Source organism: Lathamus discolor, chromosome 4 (genome assembly GCF_037157495.1).
Source record: "Lathamus discolor isolate bLatDis1 chromosome 4, bLatDis1.hap1, whole genome shotgun sequence".
Taxonomy (NCBI): Eukaryota; Metazoa; Chordata; class Aves; order Psittaciformes; family Psittacidae; genus Lathamus; species Lathamus discolor.
This window is the reverse complement of record NC_088887.1, coordinates 41756787-41776530: the sequence shown is the minus strand read 5'-3', so window position 1 is coordinate 41776530 and position 19744 is coordinate 41756787. Positions and strand designations below refer to the sequence as shown.

Here is a 19744-nt window from a genome sequence, read left to right as displayed (position 1 = left end):
TCCCTGTCAGAACAGCAAATCATCCCTTTGGCCAAAGACAATATAGCTCCATTTTCATTTGACATGAGATGTAGAAGTCGTTTTCAGAAAGTCTTTGCTTACTGTCTGTCAGCTCTGCCCTGACTTGTTTGAGAAGGCAAGAGTGAGCTAAGCGTGAAAGAGCAGTGTCTGCCAGCAATGTGCAGCAGCAGAGGCACTTGTAAGACATTCAGGAAGCTTGCCTAGAAATCACAAGAAGGCAGGTGGGCTGTGCAGCTATGCTGTTAACAATACGGCATGGTTTCTGAGCTCCTCCTCACAGTACTCAGACTTATCCTACTCAGTGCCAAGGAGCTGCTATGCCCCACATCAGCTCCCATGCTGCTTCTGGTCACCCTTCCCCTCATTCCTGCCTTGTAACATGCCTGTGCCATTACTTTTGCTTTTTAATGTTACTGCAAGAAAAGCATTCTCCTCTGCGCTGCAGGCGGCATGATGACAGACCTTCACATCTTCTCTCAGTCACCTGGTTTACCTCCAGATGCTGGCTTCCCTGAACACTTTTATTCCTGATAGCATTTCAAATAGATAACATCTATTGCAAACAAAGACATGCCCAACTACATATTCAACAGAAGAAGCTAATGCCTAAAACTGACATTTTTGAAGCAGAGCCTTACAACAGTTTTGAAGCATCACCAGTAAGAACACCACGAGGAATAAAATAAATCATGTACAGGTGTGCCACAGTCATGCATCAGGCTGCACTGCTCAGCAAAGATGCATGTAGTATTTTTAATCCTATAAAACTGTTGTAGGAGCCAGCGGTGCCCATTTATCCACACGCCTCCTCTGCAAACCCTATGAAAAGTGTAGACAGAAACTGGTGGACAAAGCTGAACTTAGAACCTGAAGTCTTTTACTAAAGAATCTTGCATTTTTCATCATGAACAGGCATTTGTTGTTTACCTACGCTTTTCACATTCCACTCCTCTTACTCCTCTCTTTCAAATCTTTCCCAAATTAATTATTATCTGTGACCTGAGAAACTCCTCCTGATGAATACCAGACTCATGAAAATTATACAAGAGAAGAGTGTAGAATAATGATTTCTCTGCAAGGCGTATTAAATTGAAACCTGCATGAATCATGAGTTGTTAGGTTCACTCTCCTCTCCTTCTAAGTCAAACCAATAATTTAACATGCTACTGCAAATAAACATGAGTGACTGATCAGTTAAAACAAATCTGAAACGTGCAAGATTCACAGAGCTGTGCCTACAATTAGATCAGTCATTGACTGTGAATTTGATTAATATCTTTACAAATGACAGTTTTCAATTATAAGAAAAGTAAAGATCCAGTATATTTAATTAAATGTCTCCAGTACTGCTATGCACTTCAGTTGATCTCTGCCTATTATGTTTACAATGAAAATGAAACACACGTAACCCCAAGGTCACCTCTCTTCCCAGAGTAATTCAAACCTGAATTTTGGCAAAATAGCTTCAAGCTTCCTCACACATAAAACACCTCTCTGTAAACCTCTCTGTTTCATTGCGTCCTGCAATATGCAGCTCCTGAGCATACCTAGGGAGCTGCCTGGAGGCAGTTAATTATAAATTCTAATGTGGTACCACCAGCACAGTGCCATATAAAGAAAACTAGATTGGACATGGCAAATCTAAACCAGATGGTCCAGTTTAGGAGCAGCCTGTGGAACAACCTTTAGTTCCCTCTTCGCCCCTAATGTGGCTGATCTGGATTAACATCCCTAGCACACCTTCTTTGTTTTTTGCTGAGTGTCTTTGTTTATATCTTGTTTATGGCTGTTGATAATTCAGAAGTGGATCAGAGCTCTGGGAAAGTCGAAGCAGATAAAAGAAGTAAAACTTAACTCTTAAATTAATATAGCTACATCCCTTACTACCAGTATGCTACGGAAAAATATAATGTAATATGGGTAATCCCATACAGGATACTGCAGATGCTGCAGAGGATGCTATAAGCAAATGACTTGTCAGAGGTGATCCTGTAGGAAGAGACTGTAAAAATCTGTACTTTTTGCAGGTGACCATCGAAGCTTCAGTGCTGTGATACAGGGTGGTGGATGGAAGAACAATGTTAAGGCACTTCAATGTGGTTCAAAACGCCAATGCAAATACAGTACTTGTCCTATGTGCTTCCAATTCTATATGGAATGTTTATTCTGCTACAGTATCACAGAATCACAGAATCCCAAGGGTTGGAAGGGACCTAAAAAGATCATCTAGTCCAACCCCCCTGCAAGAGCAGGGTAACCTACAGTACATCACACAGGAACTTGTCCAGGCGGGCCTTGAATATCTCCAGTGTAGGAGACTCCACAACCCCCCTGGGCAACCTGTTCCAGTGCTCTGTCACTCTTACAGTAAAGAAGTTCTTCCTGATGTTAACGTGGAACTTCCTATGCTCCAGTTCACACCCATTGCCCCTTGTCCTATCACTGGATATCACTGAAAAAAGCCTAGCTCCATCATCCTGACACCTATCCTTTACATATTTGTAAACATTGATGAGGTCACCCCTCAGTCTCCTCTTCTCCAAGCTAAAGAGACCCAGCTCCCTCAGCCTCTCCTCATAAGGGAGATGTTCCACTCCCTTAATCATCTTTGTGGCTCTGCGCTGGACTCCTTCAAGCAATTCCCTGTCCTTCTTGAATTGAGGGGCCCAGAACTGGACGCAATATTCCAGATGCGGCCTCACCAAGGCTGAGTAGAGGGGGAGGAGAACCTCTCTTGACCTACTAACCACTCCCTTTCTAATGCACCCTAAGATGCCATTTGCCTTCTTGGCCACAAGAGCACATTGCTGGCTCATGGTCATCCTCCTACCCACCAGGACCCCCAGGTCCCTTTCCCCTTCACTATTTTCCAGCAGGTCAACCCCCAACCTGTACTGGTACATGGGGTTGTTCTTCCCCAGATGCAAGACTCTACACTTGCCCTTGTTAAATTTCATCAAGTTTCTCCCCGCCCAACTCTCCAGCCTGTCCAGGTCTCGCTGAATGGCAGCACAGTCCTCTGGTGTGTCAGCCACTCCTCCCAGTTTTGTGTCATCAGCAAACTTGCTGAGGGTGCACTCAGTTCCCTCATCCAGGTCATTGATGAAAATATTAAACAGCACCGGTCCCAGCACCGACCCCTGAGGAACTCCACTAGTCACAGACCTCCAGCTAGATTCTGCGCCATTGACCACAACTCTCTGCCTTCTTCCTTTCAACCAGTTCTCGATCCACCTCACTACTTGATCGTCAAGCCCACACTTCCTTAGCTTATCTATGAGGATGCTGTGGGAGACAGTATCAAATGCCTTACTGAAATCAAGAAAAACTACATCTACCGCTCTACCATCATCCCTCCACCTAGTCACTTCCTCATAGAAGGCTATAAGGTTGGTCATACATGACTTCCCCCTCATAAAACCATGTTGGCTGTTCTTAATGACCCCCTCATCCTTGATATGCCTAGTGATGGAGTCAAGAATAAGTTGTTCCATCACCTTTCCAGGGATGGAGGTAAGGCTGACCGGTCTATAATTACCCGGGTCCTCCTTCTTGCCCTTCTTATAGATTGGTGTGACCTTTGCCATCCGCCAATCCTCAGGCACCTCGCCCGTTTCCCACGACTTACCAAAGATGATGGAAAGTGGCCTAGCAATGACCTCCGCCAGCTCCCTCAGCACCCGTGGGTGCATTCCATCCGGACCCATCGATTTACAGATGTCCAGATTGCATAGCTGATCCCTAACCCAATCCTCATCTACCAAAGCAAACTCCTCCTTTGTCCTGACTCCTTCTGGGGCTATAGAAATCCGGGGCCCTCGGGGAGAGTCTGCAGGAGTAAAGACAGAGGCAAAGAAGGCATTCAGCACCTCTGCCTTCTTTATATCCTCTGTCTCCAGGGTACCCACTTCGTTCAGCAGTGGGCCTATATTGCCTCTTGTGTTAGTTTTATTTGCTATGTATTTGAAGAAGCCCTTTCTATTGTCTTTAACCCGACTAGCAAGATTGAGTTCCAAGGAGGCCTTAGCTGTCCTAATTGCCTCCCTACATCCTCTAACAACTGTCCTATATTCCTCCCAAGCGGCCAGCCCCTCCTTCCATAATCCATAGATTCTCCTTTTCCACTTGAGTTTGCCCAGCAGCTCCTTGTTTAACCACGCCGGTCTCCTAGATCCCTTACTTGACTTCCTACTTATTGGGACGCTCCGATCCTGAGCTTGGAAGAAGCGGTCCTTGAATGCTAACCAACTATCTTGAGCCCCTTTACCGCCTAGTACACTTTCCCATGAGACCTCCCTTAGCAGTTGACTGAAGAGGCCAAAGTTGGCCCTTCGGAAATCCAGAACTGTGGCTTTGCTAGGTATTCTATTCCTCCCACACAGGATCCTAAACTCCACCATCTCATGGTCACTGCAGCCAAGGCTGCCATTGACCGTCACCACTTCGACCAAACCCTCCTTGTTGGCGAGTACTAAATCTAGCAGCGCTGCTCCCCTAGTTGGTACGTCCACCATTTGCATTAAGAAATTATCATCAATGCACTCGAGGAACCTCCTAGACTGTGAATGACTGGCTGTGTGAGTCTTCCAGCAAATATCGGGGTAATTAAAGTCCCCCACGACGACTAAGGCATGTAGTCGCGAGGCTACTTCCAGTTGCCTGTAGAAAGCCTCATCAACTCCTTCGTCCTGATCAGGAGGTCTGTAATAGACCCCCACAACTGTATCACCCGTGCCAGTCAGCCCCTTGATTCGTACCCACAGACATTCCACTTGCTCCTCATCCGACCCCGGACAGAACTCAATACATTCTAGTTGCTCTCTCACGTAAAGAGCCACTCCACCACCTCGCTTTGCTGACCTATCTTTCCTAAAAAGGACATAGCCATCCATGACCACATTCCAGTCATGTGAACTGTCCCACCATGTCTCTGTAATCGCCACTAGATCATAACCTTTAGCCCGCACACAGACTTCTAACTCCTCCTGTTTATTCCCCATGCTGCGTGCATTGGTGTACAGACATTTCAGGGAGCCAGTCCTAGTACCCTTTTTCCCCTGCGGGACAGGGTCTAAAAAGCTATCCTTTCCCACAAGTGAAACAAGAGATTGATAGTCCTCCTTAGCCCGCCATCCTTCAATCCCTAGCATGTTCCTCTTGGGCTTGTCCCCAACAGGCCCAGTTAAATCCCCTCCCCCCTTCTTAACTAGTTTAAAGCCCTGTCAATAAGCCCTGCTAACTCCTGCCCCAAAACCCTTTTTCTTCTCTGGGACTGGTGTATCCCGCCTGTCACCAGCAAACCAGGTGTCCCATACAGCAGCCCGTGACTGAAAAACCCAAACCCCTGCCTTTGGCACCAGTCACGTAGCCATACATTAACCTGCAGAGTCTTCTTATATATCCCTTCACCCTCGCTTGCAACAGGTACGGAGGCAAACACCACTTGCGCTCCAGACCCTTTAACCAGCCGTCCCAGGGCCCTGTAGTCTCTCTTCATTGCCCTTACGTTCCTCGTAATAATTTCGTCACTGCCAACCTGAAAAACCAGCAGTGGGTAGTAGTCAGACGGCTGCACCAGTTCAGAGAGCTTCTTTTTAACATCTCTAATCCGAGCCCCAGGCAGGCAGCAGACCTCCCTGTGGGGTGGATCCGGTCGACAAATGGGCCCTTCTGTTCCCCTCAGAAGGGAGTCACCCACCACAATTACTCTTCTTTTCTTCTTGGTTGGAGAAGTTCTGAGGTATGTGGGTGAGTGACTAGCCCTGGGTGACTCACTAGATAGATTTGCCTCACCATCTCCATTCACCTGGCCCTGAAGTTCCAAGACCTCGTACCTGTTATTCAAGGGCAACTGGGAGGGAGGAAGGGATTGTGAGGGTTTTCGCTTACCTCTCCGAGGAGGAACCTCCCTCCATCCATCCTTGTCCATTAAGCTCTCTCCTTCTGTCTGATGGTAGGAGGGAAGGGGATCCATATCTTGTTGAACCACTTCCCTCTGTCCTTGCCTTAGGGTGTGGTTCCACCAATCTATTTCACTTTCACACTCTCTAATGGCTCTCAACCTTTCTACCTCCTCCCTCAGTTCAGCCACCTGCCTGAGCAGGTCATTTATTTGCTCACAGCGAACACAAGCAGTATCACTGGCTCCCTCCAATACAAGTGCCAGGCTCAGGCATTCGCTGCAGCCAGAGACCTGCACAGCTGCATGTCTGCAGGAAGGCTCAGTCTGGATACCCACATTAGTACTCACTGCAGCTTTCGATCGTGTTGTAACCATGATCTATCTGGTCAATCAATCCGTCTACGTCCCTCAGCACTCCTTCCCCCTCCTGTACTCCAGGCGAGTCCTCTCGATGAGGCGGATGGAACGCTTCCCTGCCTGCTTCCCTGCCCGCTCCACTGCCCGCTCGAACTGCCGCGCAAACTGCCTCGACCCTCTGCCTCGACGCTCTCTGTTTGCCGGCTCTGTTCGCCGCGCTCCTGGTCGCCGCGCTCCCTGGGAAAGATTTTTAGCCACTCCCAGCTGGTGCCACTCCTCCTGGCTCCGCCCCCTGTGAGTCAGCCCCTCGCGGGAGCTGAGCTTCCGAGTCCTGGGCAAGTCCTGTTGAGGACTTGAGGCTCCCTCCTCAGTGGCTCTTGTCGCTCTGAGGTGAGGCTCCTGGACGCTGATCTCTCCCCTCTCCGCTCCGGTGTTGCAGGCGTCCTCTCTCAAGCTACTCACCTCAGCAACTGATCGAGAGTGGCTGTTGGTGGCCGGTTTGAATCTGCCACCGAGCCTCCTGGCTCCGCCCCCTGTGAGTCAGCCCCTCGCGGGAGCTGAGCTTCCGAGTCCTGGGCAAGTCCTGTTGAGGACTTGAGGCTCCCTCCTCAGTGGCTCTTGTCGCTCTGAGGTGAGGCTTCTGGACGCTGATCTCTCCCCTCTCCGCTCCGGTGTTGCAGGCGTCCTCTCTCAAGCTACTCACCTCAGCAACTGATCGAGAGTGGCTGTAATGAGCATGTCTGGCTGAAATGGCTAATAAGAACCTTAAAAACTTCCACTGATGTATTTTTTCACTAAATTCAACAAAACAAAAAATAATGGCTTATCCTAAAATTAGCTTATAAATGTGTGTTGGAATTTGACTATGTATTATGAGCAACTTCATTAACCCACTGAATATGAATACCTGTAAACTTTCTTAGTGTAAATTTACTCTGCTGTATTTACATTTATAGGTACACTTTCTAAAATAAATTTTACATGACATTTTTCTCAAATCTCCTGACTGCTAATGATTGTAAGCAGATTGGATTAGGGATGAGCCTCTTCCATCTTTTAACAAGAGTTATAGGCTGAAAGCTGTAGAAAACAGACAGCTCTGAATAGATTTAACATCTGGAAGTACAGACACATGCAAGAGTCTATATGATGGTGCTTCTCTTGCATTCTCTTTAATTCTCTTTTATTTACCTAAGTAAATTAAAAAGCCATGCAAAGCTATGACATACTGAGGACATGCAGTCCCAGTATGCTCTGAACACAGAAATCTGCTTTAATTCCGGCTCTCTCATTCCTTACCTTAATACATCTAGGATTCTAAACCTAACCAAGGGCTATACTGATTCAGCTAAATGCAGCCATTTAACCATTAGGTCTATTAAACTTTCACCTCAACTACCCTTTTTTTCAGTTTCAAGCCACTCATGTTACAATGAGGCAGACAGCTTGCTACCCTTTCCCCCTCCCCTTGTGCTACTGGGAAAGCTCCTGAGCACCCCACATTCAGAGCACCCATACATACGTGTCGTAGACATTCAGCAGCCAGTTGAGGCACATGTCCACGCAGAGAGGAACGTTGACAAGGTTATTGTGCTCTTGTTCTAGTCGATCATAAATGGTGGTCAAGCAGTTAATGATCTGCAGAATATCCATCGGCTGGTCATTTTGTTTGAGATTGTGCTGGTCCAAGGCATCACATGCAGCAGAAAGACTCAGGAGATCCACTGTTAAAACAAACAAACAAACAAACAAACAAACACTATAAAGATTGAAAAGAAACAGCTGGATTACCCATACCTAAAAACTAAATTGAACACTTTACTTGGTTTCCATGCCTGGCCAAAGGACATTTTATGTCCTCTGAAAGTCATGTGCAAGACTGATTTCAATACCCCTGCAGGTATACTATTTATTCAGCTGTGGTCTTAGAAAGTGGTGTTTATAAAAGTGAAATCTGTTTAATTTTTAGCTGTAAAGTACCTACTATGCTTCTGGATCCTAAAGAAATACTATGTGTATATTACCATGTTAGTAAAAATTATATGTTTCCTATTTTATGTTCTTAGATACATAGGCTACTGCATTCATCATATGTGCTCTAAACACAGTAAACATCGTCAGGTTTCCTGAGACGTGCTGTCCGTTTCTTACAGAAGTCAAGCACTCTTAACCAAACAAAACTCCACAAGGAATATGCAATGAAATCATAACCGAACAGGGATTAACCTGTTACTTGTCTTCTGGTGAGAACAGGGAAGAGAATGGTCCAGAAATATGAAGTGGCCTTTTTCAATATTTATTAATGAAATGTATCCATTCTTAATTCTGCAGAGCATTTATATTTTCAGACTTTACAGAGTAAGACACGTTTAAACTCACCAGTAAATACACAAGAGTTTTTTGTCACAGACATTTAAAAACTTGATTTTAGTTCCTATTTAAGTCAGTTGCATTTTCAAATTTGAATGCCCAAGACAAAAGAGAACTCTGCTTTCTCAGCTCAACCTCTGCCTACTAATATCACCAGCAGCATCACACTTTGGGGGACATCACACCAGAAAGTTATGTAAGAACAAAAGGAATCAGAAAAATTAGGCTATTGATAATCTTTCTAATGCCACATGAAAACCCTTTGCAACTCCTTGCAGTGAATTTCCAGGGTGTGAGCAATGGGGATATTAAAGCCCAGATGCTGTTGTCCATGAGCCGCACAATTCACCATGACCTGAGGGAGCAGCATCTGGCCCAAAATGATCTGCCCAAAATCATCCAGGAAATTCTTTAACAAAACTGGGAAATGAACTGACCCAACTGCAAGACCACTTTTTCTCTCATTGGACTGAAAATGTGCTTTACTGAGTCTTGGTAAGCAACACTTCTTGGTAACACTAAAAAAATAAATAATGTACAGAGGTTAATTGCAGAACCCCATACAGGAATTTTTCTAGAACTTGAGCCAGCTTACAGGCACATTTGCCAAATTCATATTCAAGTATCTGATTTTACCAAGGATGAAACTGACCCTTTGGTGTCCTAGTGGAGATGAAAAATATTCTAGCTGCACACAGGGCTGTTCAGTAATGCTGCATGGACAGTATGCTAGGATTTTGTAATTGCCAAAAGAATTTCAGGAGTGTAAATTTCTCTGGAAATCAAGAGGCGCTTCCGCTGCTAAATCCCCTAAGCACTTCTGGAAATTTCATCCTGTTGGCCTGACATACTCAGTGCTAGAGTGAATAAGAAAAGCTTAGAATGCTATCCCTCTTATTCTACCAGGAAATTTAACTTTGAGTCTGAGGTTTTGTGCAGGTTTTTATTGGAGTTCTTCTCTTTTTCACATTAGCATATAGATATTTATTAGAAGAAAATCTTTTGAAATGTAATGTTTAACCTACTAGCATATAAAATATAGCTGTTCTAAGGTCAGTGTTGTATCTCACCAAAGCCTGTTTATCAGACCTACTGCTAAGAGTCTCAAAAAGAGTCTTTTCTTCTAATAATTTATTAGTCAAATTCGAAATAGAGCACTGCCTTCACAACACCTTTAACTCCAAGCTTTAGGCTGAACTCTCAGTTCCTTTGAGACTATGAATCAACTGTAATTAAATGAACCCCTCAGGCATCTGAGTGGCGGCTTAATTATATATGCAGCTACTGCTAAACACAGGTCATTCCACTCTGTGAAAGCTTTTCCCACTAATAAACAGCAACTTCTGAAAAGCCTTTCAACCTGCTCTTTATCAGCCTCCTGTCCTATCTTGAAGTTAATAGCACATGTTCATCTTATAACAAGAAAAAAGTGGTTGCCACCACGCTCTGCTTTAGGGAATTGCTTATTGGAAGAAGAGTGGCTCTGGCCTTCACCACATTATGCTCCTCCTGCATCTTTCCCAGCAAGATTAAAGAAATGTGTGTGGGGCTCCTCTCCCAGAACCCAGAATTGTGTCCTTCTTTCATGAAAGCAAATATGGAGGTTCCATGAATGACCAACTTTAGGAAGACAACTGCCCCACCAGTCAGATATCTATTGATGAGCTGTATATTCATCACTGCTCAGTGATTTGCTAAGTTTTAACTGAAATAAACCATACCACTTTATGCTTTGTACTTTTTGTGGGTTTTCAGCCACTCTTTTGTTCTTTTCTATTTAAAATTACAAAACTGACTCAAAAATTTGTCTGAGCAGTAGCTTCTAGCTTATACTGAAATCTAAGTCATCTACACGATTCTATATAAATACTTACGTCTATAGAAATATTTATTTGGTCTCTAAGGAAAAAAAACCCAACCTTTATGAGGTCTGTAACCAGGCACCCAGCTGTGGTCACTTTGCAGGAAAAGTATAAAAACCGACTTGAAATAACTAACCAACTGAAGGACAGAAGCGACAATTAACAGGCAAGGAGAAAGTATGCTGTGGAGGTCACACACTGAACTTAGGGAAAACTCAACATATGGCCGGTGATAAAGAGTATTAGCAGTGTTCCCAGAATACAAGATCATCTCCTCTGTAACCTGCTGCTGTTGGCTGATACATTAAAAAAATATATTTAATCCATCCTCCATAAAATTAAAGGAAAAAAGCACCCTGACGGAAGTTCTTTAATATTTTCTTTTGCTGCATCTCCAAGAAAAGTTTGTGAATACATCTCATTTTATTGACATCACAATGCTCAGATGTGGTTTGCACTTGAAGATCAGATCTTTTAAAAGTAGCAAAACAAGAAAGTCAGCATGCTTTGATGTGACTATCAAAGGAAACCACACATTCGAAAAAATACCAACGTGCAACAGTTACACCTGGCATGTCCACAATGATTTCCAAGCCTGGGATGATACAGCCAGACACTAGATTCTTCTAAGGTAACACAATACACAACCATTTAGTTGTTAAGGACTGCCGTTTTCCATATTTCTCTTTAAGGTTAATATCCTAGTGTCTTAATGTTTACTGGGCTGATTTATAAACTGAAAAGAGCTAATGTCTAAGTATAGTTCATTTTTAAACGTGTTTCTATTCTTGCCACTGAGAAACAGGCTGTACCTTTGCTTTTGCAAGCCTTCTACTGTGCACACATCTCCACAGTGCTCCTCACTAGACAAAACTGCTCTGCTTTTTATGAAGCTTGCAAAAAAGAATACACGTGCATATATATTTAAACTTCTGCAATTTAAAAACTGAAATAAAAAGTAAGAGCTGAAAGCAGCACCTACTGCAAGTGGAACTGAGGGGGCTTTGGCTGTGTGTAGGAGCCCTGAAACCCAGCAATGTGCTCTGTGCCAAACTGCAGAAAAAGGAATTTTTTAATGAAGTCTTTGAAAAAAGAAAAAAAAAAAATCTAATTAAACTGGGTTCACAAGTGACACTGAAATCACAGAATACACAAACACAGTGATGGTGTCTCCAAGCAAAAATATTTGTAAGAACAAAGACTGCTAACCTAATTCCTTAAATACTTCTCCTTAGATACAACCATGAAGAATGTGCTAAGGTAATCAGTGTAAGAGCCACTGCACGTCTCTGGAAACATCCATTCTCAGGAAATCTACCTAAGTGTAGCATCGAGAGATGAACTGACTTCAGTGTGTAATTGCAATTCCACACAGTAAAGCTGCAGTGCGTTGACCATGGCTGGATGCCAGGTGCCCACCAAAGCTGCTCTATCACCCCCCTCCTATGGACGGGGAGAAAAATACAACACAAGGCTCATGGATCTAGATAAGGGCAGGGACTCACCAATCACCACTGAGAGCAAAACAGGCTCGACTTGGGTAAATCATCCTTAATCAGATCAGAGTACAATAATGAGAAATAAAACCAAATCTTAAGAACACCTTCTCACTACCCCTCCCTCCTTCTTGGGCTTAATTTTCCTCCTGAATTCCCTACCTCCTACCCCCACAACAGCACAGACAGGATGGGGAATAGCGGCTGTGGTCTGTTCATCACACGTTTGTTTCTTTTGCTCATTCCTCCTCAGGGGAGGACTCCTCACACTCTTCCTCTGCTCCAGCGTGGGGTGCCTCCCATGGCAGAGTCCTCCACAAGCTTCCCCAGCCCGAGTCTTTCCCATGGGCTGCAGTCCTGCACAAACTGCTCCAGCATGGGTCCCTTCCACAGGCTGCAGCCCTTCAGGAACAGGCTGCTCCGTTGTGGGTCCCCTGTGGGTCACAAGTCCTGCAGCAAACCTGCTCCAGTGCAGGCTTCCCACAGGGTCATGGCCTAACCTCCAAGCATCCCCTGCTCTGGCATGGGGTCCTCCCTGGGCTGCAGGTGGCTATCTGCTCCACCATGGACCTCCATGGGCTGCAGGGGAACAGCCTGCCTCACCATGGTCTGCACCACAGGCTGTATGGAATCTCTGCTCTAGTGCCTGGAGCACCTCTTCCCTTGGAGACTGCAGAACTGTTACTTTCACATATGCTCAGTTCCCTTTTGAGCAATTCCTCTTCTTTTTTCCCTTCTTAAATATGCTACCACTACCACTGATGGGTTCAGCCTTGTCCAGCAGTGGGTCACTCTTGTAGCTGGCTGGCACTGGCTCTACTGGACACAGGGAGCTTCTGGCAGCTTTTCATAGAAGCCATCCCTGTGGCCCATTATTACCAAAACCTTGCCAGGCAAACCCAATACAGAAGTCTACAATGAGTCTAGAATTATTCAGTGATAGGTGTCAGGGTACTACATATAAAACAGGATGCAAAGTTTTGCACTTTCAGCCCTAAGAACCTGTTACAAGTTACACTTGCACACTGCCAGCAAAAGAAACCTGCAATTCCGAAAATTTTAGTTCCTTACTCCAATGCTGCACTGATTATGAATACTTTTCACTACATATCACTTCAATTTCTTTACACTACCTTTCCGCAATGAGTGCGGCATGGAGAGATGTTTGTATTTATGATTATCATAATTCATTCTTTGTCACAGCATTTATGTTGAAATTTTTCATTATGTTACAAGACTTGTCACTTGGTGGTTTGGGGTCTGGTTTTTTTCCCTTTTTTCTTTTCTTTTTTTTTTTATTAAGACATTCAGAAATTAAGTCTGTTCATTAGTGGAATTCACCCATGCTTGTAAGCCTAAAAGTAAACATGCTCAAAAATACCGAGGTTTGACACAGCTCCAGCAAGCATGTGAACACAAATCCAAACTTGAGATAAATCAACAGTTGAAACATTTGCAACTGTGTCAGAAATTTAACCCTGTAATTAAATGACAGATATTTCAGTGACCTTCCAAATTACACCATTTCATAAACGGATTGCTTTGGCAGCTCACTGGCCTACCAAGAAAACTGTGAGCAAATTATTTAGCTATCAGATTACAATAAGCTGAAGAGGAAATGTAACTTCAGTGACTGGTAGAACACCAGACACCAGCTGAGAGAATTAAAATGTTAGAACACGCACATCACTAATGTATGGCTGATGAGAGAAATCTGAACATGACCAAAAGCCAGGGAAAAGTAAAGTTAAATGTTTAGTGTAATGATCTTGTTTAAAGGCAACAATCCCTCAAGGTTCAAGATTCAACTTAACAAACCACAAGCAACTTCAACTCTGGAGTGATTCTTTCACCTGAACTCCCACTGTTTCTAGCACACTATGATCCTGTTTCTTTAGGCTGAAACAGTAACCTAAAGCAATAAAGTTGTGGCTGACACAGGAAGTAGCTCCAGTAATGAGCACAGTGAAAAAAAAAAAAAAAAGAGCAAAAAGATATAAAGGCACACGTAAGGGCCGTTAGCTTTGTTTCTGATCCCCTGCTCTGTCTTACAGGGGACAGATCTGAAGACCACCCAGCACTTCGGTTTTGTGAGGAACATGCAAACTGGTGGCAGCGGAAGACCCTTCAGGTGAGAGGTTTCCATGCACCAGACAGAGCTGGGGGTACCTGTGTGGGCATTTTTCTGCTTCTGAAAGTCACAAATTAGCTCATGTGTTAGCCATAATGTCTTCCCACCAGCCAAAGGGCACATACTTACAGCAGAGAGCTTTCTGCAGCCTGCGGAGTTTCATGGCTGTCCTGTACGCCGAGAACCTGACATTGTTCAGGTCAGCTGTAGGGAAAAAGCATTAAAACAAAAGATCAGCTTTACATCTTAGAAATAAGCAGACTTACAAAGACATCATTAAGCCGAACTATATTATACTAATCGGTTAAAAGAACAGAGGGGGAAAAATAGTGTACTAGAAACGCCACTGAGCAGAAGCCCTCAAACTATTCAAAAGAAAAACCGTAAGTCCTAAAGCATTAGTTCCGTTTGTTCCAAAGCACTGAACTTAAGAGCACTTGAAAGGACATCAGTGACTGCAGCAGGTTGTCTGAAAATACCGCAGCCTTTCACACCGCGGGCACTGCGAGAGAGATACGAAGCAGCCAGGCTGCCTGCAGGCAGCCCCTAGGGAAGAACTCTGCCCAGGAAAACACAAGTGACTTTCAGCTGCTGCTAAAAACAAACTTTAAAACAAACCAACAATGGAACTTTTGTGCTTTCCACCTAAGCAGACTCCAGACATGTCCTGGGATGCAGAACCTTCCCAGCAAGAAGCCAGCTCTCCCAGCCGGGTGACTTCCCAGGGTCTGACCCCCAAAACAGTGGGAAGCCAGTGGGCTGTGACGGCACCATAAGAACACACAGTGTGGTGTGATTTTTACTACAGCCTTCCACCCACACGGTTAACAAAAGAAGGCCATCACAGGCACAAGTCCCCACTGAACAGTTTAACTATGGCCTGCAAAAACTCCGAGGACACTGCAAGGACAAGGCAGGTCACACACCAAACCAGCCACACCGCACCAGAGCAGGGCAGCCTCCCAGCATGCAGGAAGCTCAGTACTGGCTACTTGAACATTATTCGCCACCAAATTGTGGTGTTCCCCCAGCAACTGGCCTGTAGCCTATGAAGCAAACATTAGTCAAAACTGAAAAGAAAGCAAGGGTTGTCTTGGACCAAACCTGGCCAAGAAACTGCATTTGCATCTTTCTCTTCTGTGAAACCAGGCTGAGGAACATGTGCTTATTCCAATCTTTTTGCTGGCTTTGCTGAGGGTGGCCTTGGGCAAACCCCATTTACAACAAGAATGAAGACAAAATGCACTGCAAGTGAGGCTGAAACTACTGTGGCAGTAGTACCAGTATATCATCTAACTTGTAATTTACAACTAGATTTGGCATACCAAGACAATCGTGCAGATACAACACTGCTTGCACTATTCATAATCAAACTCAGGACGCAGAAGTAAGCACACAAATCTTGCAAAGGGCGTTTGCTTATGCCAGCAGACCCACCTAAGCTACCTGTGTACAGCTTCAACCTTCATCCGAAAGAAGCTGTGTAACCCATCACAGTTGCTGTTTTGGGGGTAAGTCTATGACCTGATGTTGTTTCCCAAGGGGAATTGCCAGCAGCTGCACTGGGACCTGAGGAGTCACAGGGCACACTCTTGGGTGCTACGGCATGGTCACCCCCACTGCTGAAAACTGCTGCTGGCATGCTTTTGGCCTGCCACCTACCCAACTAATTCCTCAGCACAGATGCTCCTGGGCATTTCAGTGGTCTAGGGACTGTTCCAAACAGATTGGTTGGCATTTGTAGTTTAAGGGTTTTCTAGCACAGAAATGGACTGTTTGTGCCAGCCAGTTTCAGCACCCGGCAGCCCTGCTGAATGCATTTAATTTACTGATGAAACCCATGGGGCCCAAGGAGCTACTGATGGGAAAGTGTTTGGAAAATGTAAACTATTATGTAAATACAAAAAGAACATTAAAAAAAATAATAAATAATAAAAAAAAAAAGCCTGGCTCAGAATAAAGGTCCATTTAGCCCAAAAAGCTGCCTCTAAGCCTGGCAAACTCTTAGAGAAAGAATATGATGAAAAACAGGGCAAGTACAAAACAGCTCCTTGCTGGCATATGCAATGAGGTGCTATAAAGCTGTTTGCAACATGGTAGCTTGGGTATAACAATCCCAACACCATTTACGATGCTGTACAGTTTCTAGGCAGCAGAGGGAATATAGTCTCAATTACATTAATTTTAATTAAGCTGTTCTGAATGAGTAATTTGAGGTTTGATAATTCAGTAGTTTTGTATCCCTTAATAAAAGCTATTGAATGTTTCTAAAACACGTCTTACAGCAGAAGAGAAAGTTTCCGCTTTGTATATGATTTCTTTTCTTTTGCTCAGTTTCACACACCTTTTTAATGGGCAGTTCTGTGTATTTTTCCTGCCAGCTCCCTCTCTCACAATCATCCTGACAGGTTGAGAAGCCTTAATGTGGTGTGGAATAGAGTAAAGCGACTTAATTTGTCTTGAAGGGAAATTAATAAAGCAGTCTCTTGCAAACACACTGTGACTTCAGTTACACTTTATACCCTTGTGGTAATGCACTTGTATTCTGGAAAAGAATATATACCAGATTATTCCTAGCATTTGATAAAATGAAGAAGCCTTCTCTAAATTCCCCCCCCCCCCCCCCCGTATTCTGAAAAAAAAAAAGGGCAATAAAAAAGCTTCTCTACTTATTATTTAAATTTTAAGAAATAGTAGTGTATATATATGCATATTTTATACATTGATCAGGGCAGAAAGTACAATCCATGAAGATACTTTTCCTAAAGGTGCTATAGTTTACACCTATTTTCCTGTATATGTAATATACACTGAATTTATTATCAACCGTAATGACATTGCTGCCAAGAAGCATCGGCTGTAAATGATCACAAGGAATGAAAGGAGCTAGTTTCAGAGCCCTCATTTTAGATTCTGGGGAAATAGCAGCAATGTCATCTTTTGGCTCTACATGCTGAGGTCACATATAGCCATTGTGCACCTTTGCTCCCCCTTTCATTGCTGTTACCAGTATTAACCCATACCCAGTCACTGTCCCATGTCAACTGCTCACCTCCTCCCTTCCTTATGCCACTACCTCCATGCTCCTGATGGACAGCTCTCCTACACCAGGTGGCGACAGTCATTTAAGATTACTGGATCTAGTGACTGAGCTTTTCCTCTCCCCACTCCTATGAAACTGTTGGTGGTGCCCTTCTTCCCCCCCGAGCTACTGCTGGAACAAAGGCATTGCTCTGTGGAGCAATGAGAACAGCCCAGGCCTCTCCTAATTGGGTTCAAAACATTTCCCTCACTGGTATATGACCCCATTTAAATGAACCATAGAACATAAGACTGTCAGGGAATAAGACTTGGTCACTGGGCTCGGGAGTGTTAGAGGCAATGACACCACTAACAGCATGGGAGAAGAATTTGACTGAGGCAGCACAAGGCACTGCCTGGCCAGACACTGCTGCTGGGAATGTGCGGAGGAGGGAGGAAGCTGCTCAAGCAGCAGCGACCTTCCAAGGGCCTATGGAAACACCAGGAGTCCCTCCTTCCCTGTGGGGTATTTTTTTTCTTTTCCTTCCTGGGAAATCTGATGATTTCTGCACTCCCAAACAGCCCACTAAGAGTCAAGACCCACTAAGCCTTGGCTCTATGGCTTTTATCATCTTTGAGCAGGTCAGAAAGCTCTGCATACCATGCAAGCTTTTCTCCAGCCATTTCCTCCCACTTGTAGAAGGTATTCACCAACTCATCATCCAAATGAGGTGGTCAGAGGGCTAAAAAGCCCTTGGAGGATGTGAAACTTTGCAGGTTGTTTCATGATACTCCCAGTACTCATTATTCAGCAGGTAACTTTCCAGCTTTGAACAAAAAATGAGCATAATCAGTTTATGGCCTGAAATAACCATGAAGTGGAAGAGGTCACCTGGCCCCTGCAAAGGAACAGACTGAGGAAAGGATCACAGGAGTGTATTCGGTGGCACTCACATTTACATTCCACAGCAAAAAGAAATCACGGTTCTCCTATCACTCAGCCATGAATGACCTCTCTGTTCAAGGGAATAAAAATCTTTCTAGGGGAGAAGATTTAAGATTGCATTACAGAAGACCTGTAAGATGGGGCAGGTGCTTATAGCTGATGCCTTTGCAGCAATTACCACCAACACAGCAGGAAGATCACCCCATAATCTTGCTAAGTTTTTGCCACAGCCCTCCCACTGTCATTGTGAAAAGACTTCAAAGCGCTACTGCATCAGGGACTCTCAGAAATTAGGAAATCTCCTTTTGCTGCTTTCTTCTTTTCATTACAGACATGACAAGTACTTCCCTTTGCTTCATGGCAACTAACGCAGCAGGGAAAAGGTTATCTAGAGAAGTGATTTCCTCCATGTCCATCATGTGCCTACAACATACGAGTATGATCATATTCCTATGTTCATTCATATTAATACGAATGACATCCAACAAGAACTAGTGCTCTTATTACACATGCAGCTTTAATGAAGAGGACTTCAGACTGCTGATAGGAATAACTCAAATTAGAAATATTATGTAAAGATGATCAGATCATTAAATCCTAACCTCTTCTGCATAATTCTGCTTGTTGAGAGAAATCTCAAAATGTAAAAGCTGTATTCTTCCTCAAAAGAGCTAAGGCAGCCCCATCAACACATTTTTCCATGTTGTATTTCTACAGTATTGTAGAAACAGCTAATTACAGATAGCAGATCCTTTTGACAGTGGATAATCAGGTAAAAAACACCCACTTATTTTAGAAGTGGTCAGCAATTTGTATCAAAAATTCAAACCACCTGCTGGAATGCCCCACTGAATACTGCCAGAGCATCAACAAATGAGGTGTTGTAGATTACATTTTTTTAAATCCTCCCATGCTATATTCCAGATTTTACATTGGGATATGAAAAGTATTTTAAGAGGAAAAACAGATCCTCATATTCTTGAGTCTTACAAAGTAAGTCGGTAAGCAACTAAAAGCAATAAAAAAATATTAAAGAACAAGAAGCTTTTAAAAAGAACATATTTAACAAGAGATTTAGCATCCAGCAAGGAGGGATATTTATTTTTATTCTTAAATAGTTGCACTTATAACCCAAACAACAGGTTTTACGTAAGGCATTGTAACTGTACTGCTTTCCATAGTGGTTCTTGAACAGACTAAAACCCCTACAGTTGCTCCAGCTGCTAGAGAGTGCCAAATGACTGGGATGTTTTATTTGATAACATACTGTCCTCTACAACAGACTATTTTCACTGAGTGTTTAAAAGCTCTGGAATGGACCAGACTACATCCTGCCAAAGTTTGTTCATGTAATTTGTCTCTCTTACACACTATGTAATCTAAAGGCATCTCAGGAAGTCCCTTCTATCTGAAAATCACCCTGTTTTTCACTTCACAGAGGGTTATTTGTTTATATTAGTGTGAATATTATTATAATTTTAATTCATGAGGAAAACCCACAGCCATTTCACTTAAATTTATGGATAGCAATCTTCTCACTGTCTGGACATCATCAAACTGAAAAGAGCAGTTTACATGATTCAGGTCACAACTGCCTCAATAGTAGAAATTGGCAAGTTAGCAACTAAATTCTTTGAC

General features: G+C 43.7%; 1 protein-coding gene across 14 annotated transcripts in view; it reads right to left on the bottom strand.

Annotated features, from left to right (window-relative positions):
• The window catches only part of DMD (dystrophin), a 1176091-nt gene that overhangs the window by 56917 nt on the left and 1099430 nt on the right, over positions 1–19744 (bottom strand). For all 14 annotated transcript variants that reach the window (XM_065677216.1, XM_065677227.1, XM_065677214.1 and 11 more), the window contains 2 exons: positions 14269–14343; positions 7803–8004 (listed from right to left, as the gene is read on the bottom strand). In XM_065677216.1, coding sequence (XP_065533288.1) covers positions 7803–8004; positions 14269–14343 — 277 coding nt within the window. The remainder of the gene's footprint in view (positions 1–7802; positions 8005–14268; positions 14344–19744) is intronic.